At 33.6% G+C, this 9,128-nt stretch overlaps 2 protein-coding genes across 4 annotated transcripts; one reads left to right on the plus strand and one right to left on the minus strand.

The window, feature by feature from the left end:
- Positions 1–2,234: 2,234 nt before the first annotated feature.
- On the minus strand, positions 2,235–5,609 carry LOC123688611 (GPI ethanolamine phosphate transferase 2). The gene is made up of 2 exons (XM_045627208.1): positions 4,625–5,609; positions 2,235–4,570 (listed from the first exon to the last, which is right to left on the minus strand). Exons 1-2 carry the CDS (start codon positions 5,199–5,201, stop codon positions 2,748–2,750), a joined length of 2,400 nt encoding a protein of 799 aa, XP_045483164.1. The 5' UTR covers positions 5,202–5,609; the 3' UTR covers positions 2,235–2,747.
- Positions 5,610–5,828: 219 nt separating this feature from the next.
- LOC123688612 (RNA-binding protein spenito) lies at positions 5,829–8,886 on the plus strand. 3 transcript variants are annotated; one of them, XM_045627212.1, is made up of 3 exons: positions 5,829–5,963; positions 6,117–8,303; positions 8,599–8,886. In XM_045627212.1, exons 2-3 carry the CDS (start codon positions 6,171–6,173, stop codon positions 8,617–8,619), a joined length of 2,154 nt encoding a protein of 717 aa, XP_045483168.1. In that variant the 5' UTR covers positions 5,829–5,963; positions 6,117–6,170; the 3' UTR covers positions 8,620–8,886. The 3 variants fall into 3 exon arrangements, with proteins under 3 accessions (XP_045483168.1, XP_045483165.1, XP_045483166.1); XM_045627209.1 differs by having other exon boundaries at positions 6,117–8,886; XM_045627210.1 differs by having other exon boundaries at positions 5,898–6,038; positions 6,117–8,886.
- The last annotated feature ends 242 nt before the right edge of the window (positions 8,887–9,128 follow it).

Below are 9,128 nucleotides of genomic sequence, written 5' to 3' on the forward strand. Positions count from 1 at the left end.
TATTTGCGTCTATACATACAGGGTGGCCATTTGAAAACGAAACAGACGAGATTACAGACGAAATAAAGTTTTTCGATAGAAATGCTCGGACAGGTCGATTTCTGTTTCGAGGGGGACAACTTAAGATGTAGGTTATGGACGCATAGCGCTTCAACCCTTGCTGCTACAACCCCCACCCCCAATTTTTGAATAGGGAAGATGGGGTGAGTGATACCTCAATTTAAAGGTATTTTTATACTGATTTCAGCACAGTAATTGTTTTTTCATTTTATGCATTAGTTTTCGAAATATTCATGCGTTGGTTAGTTAGGAAGGAAGCCACAGTCATGGTTGTTTTGAAGCTCAAAATGTCGATTTTTCACAAAACACTACAAGTGCCATGAAAACACCACTTCATTTTCAAATACTTAGTTAAGAATATTTCGAGAACTAATGCATAAAATGAAAAAACAATTACTGTGCTGAAATCAGTATAAAAATACCTTTCAAATGAGGTATCACTCACCCCATCTTCCCTATTCAAAAATTGGGGGTGGGGGTTGTAGCAGCAAGGGTTGAAGCGCTATGCGTCCGTAACCTACATCTTAAGTTGTCCCCCTCGAAACAGAAATCGACCTGTCCGAGCATTTCTATCGAAAAACTTTATTTCGTCTGTAATCTCGTCTGTTTCGTTTTCAAATGACCACCCTGTATAATTCTTGGTGTTTGTTCTGTTGTATTGTTGTTTATTATGTTATGGTTTCCCTTTTTTATTCATATGGACTTTCGCATTCTAGTAATAGTAATTTGTGAACCCTCAATTTAATTGCTTGCATTAATGTTGATATATGGGGCATTCAATTAATGGTTCACCTATCTTGTGAGAATAATTAATAAATTCAACTTCCAATAAACCATATAAAAACAAATATACTCGAATGAAAATTTCTAACAGATAACCATAGGCTCAGTTTCAGATATCCAAATATCAATTTTTTTTGACAAAATCAATTCATAATTATAAAACAAGAGTGAATGTATTATGATTAGCTCAAACCCATTTGTTGTGCAGTACAGTATTCCATGGAGAGATAACCAATTGGATATTTAATCCTTTCAAATGTAAAAGGCCTTCTAGAAAACTCTTCGACTTGGAAGTTTGAACTTTTTCTAGCTGAAAAGTCTTCTGAAAAAAAATATTTTTCTTAATTTGCAAATTAAATGAATATCACTTCAAAATATAATTCTTGATCTAGGTTTTTCTATACGATAAAAGTTTCGTGTCTCGTATTACTGCTTTTCATATGTATTTAATAACATATTGACATTTCAGCTTTGCTTCAACTTCAATATTTAATATTAGATCTAAAGAATGAACTATCTACCAGATTCAAGAAAATTCTTGATATTTGTTGATGTGTTTATTCTGATTTATGATTTCCATGTTTCTTACATATGGTAGAGGTAATTCTCTAATTTTCTGGATCGTATTTTTCACTGAACAAAGAACAAAAAAAGATAAACTCTAAACTTATTCAACATAAAAAAACATTTTTTCAACAAATTATTTCAGAAAATTAGTTAATTGTAATTATACTCTTTACTTCAGGAAATGATTCCTTAAACGTAGTTTGTCATATACATATTTCTTTACAATTCGCATCCCATGTTAAGATAGACCCCTTCAAAAAATAAAGCATATATCGTTGAATTCAGCGTTAAAAGTTATTTCAAAAAGTGTCATCAAATATACAGGTCCGTATTATTATTATTATTATTATATAAAATATAGAATTATTTATATTATATAACTCTGACTCGATGGATTAATAAAGGTCACTTCAAGTAATTATCAATATGTGACTTTTTCCTTACATTCCCACTCCTAGCTATGCATTTCAATATAGATATTACTCTAAATAGTCTAAATAATGATTCCGAATCAAAAAATAAATATGAATACGTCCCTGTTCTTGCCAGTTTGATTACTCAGTAGTTCTTATATTCTCCGCCAGATGACTGAGGTATAGGAAACTAACTTAGTTGACTGATAAGAATTATAATATATTATATTATTATATTATAATAATTATAAATGAAATTATGTCATATATGTATAGAATGTTCCATTCAAAAAACACCATTTCTCCTGTATATCTCTAAAAAAATTGAGTGGAATATAAACCATAAAAATTACCGAAAAAACACAAAATGAATTATGTTAATCAAGTAAATGAAAAATATTTATACATTAGATGTCCAAACAAAAAAGTTGAAAATCTCAATATCTTTAAAACGGGTGACATTTTTGAAAAACCGATAACAAGATGCTTTTCGTCAAATCTGCGGCTAAAAAACTGCGTTGAAAAATATAGGGTGTCCCATTTAAGAAACACCAACTCCCCTCCATATCTCTAAAACGGTAATTGATTTTTATGATCTGTTATATGCATCAAAAAATTAATGAAGAAATGTTTTAAAATTTTTGGAATATCTCGAACAGAAACCAAGATAAATCGGAATATTTGAACCATTCATTCTTCAGAAACACTCTGTATCTCAAGAATGAATCAAGATTCCTATGATCTGCCTTCTCATATCTTATAACATATTTAGAAAAAAGAGATCAGAGGTTGTTGAAGATTTTTTCTCTCATAGTTCTCGAGATGCTTTCAATGAGCATCGAATAGGGGGCATTCTAAACTTTCAAGTTGGGTTAGATAAGATCGAAATATTATTTTATTATTCAATTTTTATTTCGCACAAATTTACACCGGTTTTAAACATGTCGAATTCACACCTCTAAAATTAGCCAAAATATTTTTAAAAAGCCTGAAAATAACATTAAAAAACAATAATTCAACAATAAATACAATTGTATGGGCGCTCTCTATACACAATTTAGGGGCATACACGCTCCAAATGAATATATGATTCCTAAATATCATAGTTACAATACAAACAGCAATTGTACTAAACAATCTTTCTGCATATAAAAGATAAAAAAATTTATCATTTTTGGTTGAGATGTATAACTGCAAATGCATTAAAATTGTAGTTGAGTAAATGTTGACTAGTAATTGAAGCCCCACTAAAACTGGGTTATAAGTTGAAAGTGCTGTATACCCCACTGCAACATCAATATTTGCTATATTGTTTCCATTGCCTTGTACAAAATATAAACTTTTGCTTAAAAGTAAATGTAAACATGTAATCACAGTAGTTGATCTATATTCATTGACTATTAGACGAGAAGTATATACAGATAAAGGAATAACACATAAATTAGAAGCTTTTGTTAACAGGGCAATAAGTAAAATCCAAGAATTCAAATAATCCCTACTAAAAACAAAGTATAATAACAACAGAATATATATAATCCTTGGAAGAATAATCTGATTGAACACATTTAATTTATAAAGAAATATAAGAATTAATATCAATTTTTCTAAATGATAAATACTCCTACAAGATCTTAAACAATAATAATAAATAAAGAATATACTGCAACCTATTAATGTTGAGTGGAAAAAATAATTTTCCGGCTTCAACAGGAAATCAGATGAGTCTGGTAATGAAGCCCATTTGTCCCCCATCTGATTCAAAGTTTCAGCAAAACGGAACAATATGCTTATGAAAAACCATGACACTGACAAGATGCTTTTATTTTCAATTCCCTTGAAAATTTGAAACACAAAGAATGCATTGAGAATGAAATACCAATACTCATGTTCTTCTTCTATAAAACTAGAAGACAACCAAGTAATAGGTTGGAAAAATAAGAAGAATAACAGAATAAAACTTTCAATATAGGTACTATTTTTTATACAGATTTTTGGCAAATCACACATTTGAAAAATTGAAGCTATTAAAACTGGGACCAAAACAATTATATCAAAAGAAAACAACCTCATTATAAGTAAAAGCAAGTAAAATAAGTGATTAAATAATGGAATTTTGAATAATTCCTTTCTTTTCAAATGAGTTATGAAGGAATAACAAAGAAATATCACAGACACAAGCATACTAAATATATCTTGCTGTGTAGATGCTTCTATGAGTTTCCTACTAATTTTTTCAGAATATTCTATACACATCTGAGTTAAAAGTATAGCAGTTTTTGTATCATTTTGTTCCAAGTAAGACTTATGAAGCCTTGAAATAGATTCAAATTCATCCAAATCCTCACCATGCTTGCGATTTAATACTTCTGTATTATGAAACAAAGCAACTAAATACTGATGTAACGTGAGGTTTTTCAAGAGTAACCTTGTCAATTTTCCTATACTCGAAGAAGGAATTTCCAAGCCAAGGAGTATTGCCAAATTTGGAGTTATATCCACCTGGTCAATGTGACCATTATCGCATGAAACTCCCAAAACCCCCAATGGTACATGTGTTTCAGAATAAGTTGAGCCCCCATGGCCACCACTGTCTCTCATACCATGATCTCCAGTGAGAATTACCAATGAAGAAAGATTGCTTCGGTTAAAATTTTCAAAAATTCTTGAGAAAATCATATCCATTTCATGCAGTTTTGAAGGTACGAGATTAGAAAATGGGCCATGAACATGACCAATATGATCGAGCCCTAAAAAAGATTAATTCTAAATTTTCATGTAATTGATTCGCACAACTCACATACCTAAATAATGCAAAATCATCATATCCCAATCGTTTCTTTGCAGCTCCAAATCTAAATGCTTAGTGACATTATCATCTACTTCATAGAAGTCATTCACATAAAAAGAAGAGGTACCATTGTATCTCAGAAAAGTGTTATTTGGTAAAATTTTAAGCCAGGTTTCATCACCATAAAATACTATTTGGCTATCACGTTTTCTAGCCCTGTGTACTAAACTATCATCAAGTATCTGAGCACTACCTAAATTATGAAATAAGTCTGTAAATTGAGGTACGCTTCCAGTAATCAAACTTTTTATCCTAGGTAATGTAACTGTAGGTGATGCTACTGAAACATCAATAAGACACCCATGCTTTTTTATTAAAGTAGTAGTTAGGGGCATAAAATCATCATTCACGAAATCTGTCCTCAGAGCATCAATAACCATTATAACAGTACGATCAAAGTTCCTAGCATTCGAAATTTTTTGCGTTTTTTGTTCGGAGTTGGAGAACTGACTGGAAGTACTTCGAATTGGGAGTAATCCATTGAGAAAGAGAATCACATTAACTAATATAAAAATAATTCTTAAAAACATAGCCTATAAATATTCAAATTTCAAAAATAAACAAATAACCAAAGAGTAACTACAAATTGTCACCATAGAATTAAGTATTCAATTATCTTTAATCTTTATGCATGTCACCTGTTATCTAATCTTGATTAGCAATGCGATAAGATAAGTGATAAGCTGAAGAGTATATCATACTCAGAGCAATGTATTTAAATCTTATTGGTCTGGGGTATCATATATCTACAAATATGAATTTTTGATTTCAGGATCAGCCAATAAGAATTTTCAATAAAAAAAATCAAGAACTAATTATTGTTATTATCAAAACTTATAGAAATTGAATACCAATAAGGATAGCATCCATTAAATATTCACTTCAATTAAATGCTCAAATGAAATTCATTATCAAATGAAGTGAAACATAATTAATTTTCACAAATTTCATATTAAAAACAATTATTTCTTGGAATTTTTTATTAGCTGTTGCATTCTTGAAATTGATATCGGTGATAAGTATGAATCTTGATAATATAATATGATTTAATCTCAGAAAAAACAATAACTCTGTGTTTCAAGCATTAAATATTTTCATATTCTATGAATTATGATCGCCTCTCGCCTCATAGGTGTCGCTTCAGTAGAATTGTGGCACAGAATAGAGAGGCACCTCTCTTTTCTATGATTGTGGTAAAATTTACGTGACATTACATAAAAATTTTATTGGTTTTACATCGGACGACGCTTGGAATTGTAATTTTGACGGCCATCTTGTTTTCGTTCTAAACGGTGAGAATTATTAGTGACATTTATTTATAAAGTAGACCGATTTAATTGATTTATTTGTAGTGCAGTTCTTACAAAGTATGTTTTTTGTTATTTTAAATGATAATATTTTGTGTTTCATCATGTTAAATAGTGTTTTCCGTTGTGTTTTTCTAGGTGAGGGAGTGCCGTGTCATCCATTGTGTCTGTTTATTGGTGTGTGAAGTGCGTATGATCACCTCTAGTAGAGACAAAATAACAGTAAGAATACAAAACAGCATGAAGAGAAGTAGTGACAGAGATACACCTCCAAGGAGTAAGAGGTCCCGTTCTAGTATGGGTAGATACGACGACAGTTCTGATGAAAGAATAACTCCAGATAGGATCAGACGCCGGGGCAGCCGGGGTCGTTCTCCTAGTCCTAGACCGCGCTATCGTTCCCCACACAGGGAGGAATATCTGATTCCTCCAGAACGATATCCTTACAAAGTTTTGTGTGTCAGTGCTCTACATCCAAAAGCCAGTGACGAAGTTATTAAGGATACCCTATACCGTGAATACAAAAAATACGGTGACCTGAGTATCAGACTTTCTCGAGATTTAGACGAGAGGATAGCTTATGTCTGTTTCCGTAGCTCAGAAGATGCTAGAGATGCCAAACACGGGAAACCCAGAATAATAATTTACGATAAAGTTGCTATTGTGGAGCCTGTTTATGAAAAACCTCGTTCAACAGATCTCTACTATAGACCTCGTTCCATTACTCCAGAATATGACAGAAGTTATTATCCTAGATCTCCTGAACGTTTAAGAGCCGTTGACAGATATGATAGAGCTTATGGTCCACCAATGGTACCTGTTCACCGAGATTATAGGCGGGAAGCATTACCAGCTCCCCATGATTATCTAGCTCGTCCCCCGATGCACCACGGACCACCTCATCATTTACCGCCCAGTCATTACGGTCCTCCTAGACAGCACATGCCTCGTGTACCCTATGAAAAACCAGAAAACAAAAAAGATAAATTTCCTAATTACCTTCACCACATACAACCAGAAGATGACCCTCTGGCCACTCGAACTCTCTTCGCCGGTAACCTTGAAATTAATATTACCGAAGAAGAGCTGAGACGAATTTTTGGGAGGTATGGTACTGTTGAAGATATTGATATCAAAAGACCACCACCTGGTACTGGTAATGCATTTGCTTTTGTTAGGTTCAATACCCTCGATATGGCTCATAGGGCCAAAGTTGAGCTATCAGGCCAGTACATTGGAAAATTCCAATGTAAAATTGGTTATGGAAAAGCCACACCAACTACCCGCATATGGGTAGGAGGTTTGGGTTCCTGGACTTCTGTTCCTCAGCTCGAACGTGAGTTCGACCGGTTTGGTGCCATAAAAAAAATTGATTATGTCAAAGGAGAGAGTCAAGCTTATATCCTGTATGACAGTATCGATGCTGCACAAGCAGCTGTAAAGGAAATGAGAGGATTTCCTCTTGGTGGCCCAGAACGTAGGTTGAGAACAGATTTTGCTGATGTCACACCGGGTATAGGTTATAGACCTAAAAGTGCATATCCGACTCCGGAAGAAGGTCCAGATTACAGAAGGGGTGGTGACTATGGTTACGACTATGACGATTATAAGTACAGAGGTAGGGCACCATATTCGGAACGCAGGGCTGGCAGCCGGTCAAGGTATGATGGTGCCCCTGATGAATGGGGTAGATCGAGACCTGATGAATTTGAAAGGAGGCGTTCAGGCTCTCGTGGGGCTGACAGGTCCCGATCTAGATCTCCCAGGAGGTCTCCCGACTCAGATTCAGACAGTGGGTCTCGTCGTGCTGGTCTTTTAGCATCCAGCCGAACATTGCCAGAGGTTGCTCGTAAATGCACCACAGTTTGGCAAGGGGCACTGATATTGAAAAATTCTTTGTTCCCCGCTAAATTCCATCTCATGGATGGGGACACAGACATTATGGATGGTTTGATGAAAGACGAAGAAGGCAAACATCAGCTTAGAATTACTCAGAGACTTCGATTGGATCAACCTAAATTAGAGGACGTTCAAAAACGTATCTCTAGTGCTAGTTCTCATGCTATTTTCCTAGGTTTAGCAGGGTCCACTGCTTCTGTTGCTAACGAAGACAGTTCAGTCCAAACAAGACCTTTGAGAAATCTGGTGTCCTACTTGAAGCAAAAAGAAGCCGCCGGTGTCATTTCTTTACTCAACAAAGAAACTGAGGCTACTGGTGTCTTGTATTCCTTCCCTCCATGTTCATTCTCCACAGAACTCCTAAAACGATCCTGTCCTAATCTAACTGACGAAGCCATCAAAGAGGATCACTTGATCATTGTTGTGGTACGTGGTGGCACAGCTTAAGTGTTTTTTCCTTTATATTTACCACTTATTTTTTGCTCGATCTTAAATAAGATTTTTCTATTTACCAAATTTACACTCATATATACATATTTTTTTTTACTCAAAATGACTTCAATCTATCAGTTGTGTAGACTTCTGATTTTTTTTTAAGAATTGTTTTAATTCAATGAAAACGCAATTTGTAAAATAATCTTGATTCTTTTTTGCATCAGAATCCCTACTGTGATTTATCTGTTCATCCTCCATTTATGTACTAATTTGTAATTGATTTCAGGAAATTGGTGAACAGCGATGAATGTTAGTGTATCATGTTTGTTAAAATAAGCAAACGACAAAAATTATGTAAAACTTCGTAGTGAAGTGATTTAGATTTGTAAGGTGATTGCAGTTCTTTCTCATTAAATTTTTTTTTTTTTTTTTTTTGGAATATGCAATAAGTGTTCATTTTTTTGCTAGTTTTATTTATCAGAGAAAGAAACTGTGCCAATGTGAAAGAACTGTATAAATCTACAGTGTAAGTGAAAGTTGTCAACAAAAAGAAATAAATTGTTCTAAAAGTTTACTTTGTGCAGTTGTGGGGTTATTTGGACGTGTTCCTTGGAGGGGAAAATTTATTCAGAATCATTCGATATTGTGTTTTATTTTAATCGAGTCTTATTAATGGTTGTGATGTGTGATATTGGAAATAGATGGCTTCTCTAAAATGTGTCTTTAACCTCCCATTCAACTTTAAGACTGATTTCTGCTGGGAGCTTATGTTCATGGAGTCATTTCATGTTTTTGTGCCCAATTTGTGTAAAAGTA

Source organism: Harmonia axyridis, chromosome 1 (genome assembly GCF_914767665.1).
Source record: "Harmonia axyridis chromosome 1, icHarAxyr1.1, whole genome shotgun sequence".
Classification (NCBI taxonomy): domain Eukaryota; kingdom Metazoa; phylum Arthropoda; class Insecta; order Coleoptera; family Coccinellidae; genus Harmonia; species Harmonia axyridis.

What these genes read in the sequence shown, in the direction of transcription:
- LOC123688611 (XM_045627208.1), bottom strand. Translation starts at nt 5,201, where the DNA reads ATGTTTTTAAGAATTATTTTTATATTAGTTAATGTGATTCTCTTTCTC. An exon ending in GATGATTTTGCATTATTTAG is followed by an intron (nt 4,571 to 4,624) that starts GTATGTGAGTTG and finishes AATCTTTTTTAG; the next exon opens with GGCTCGATCATATTGGTCAT.
- LOC123688612 (XM_045627209.1), top strand. Translation starts at nt 6,171, where the DNA reads ATGATCACCTCTAGTAGAGACAAAATAACAGTAAGAATACAAAACAGC.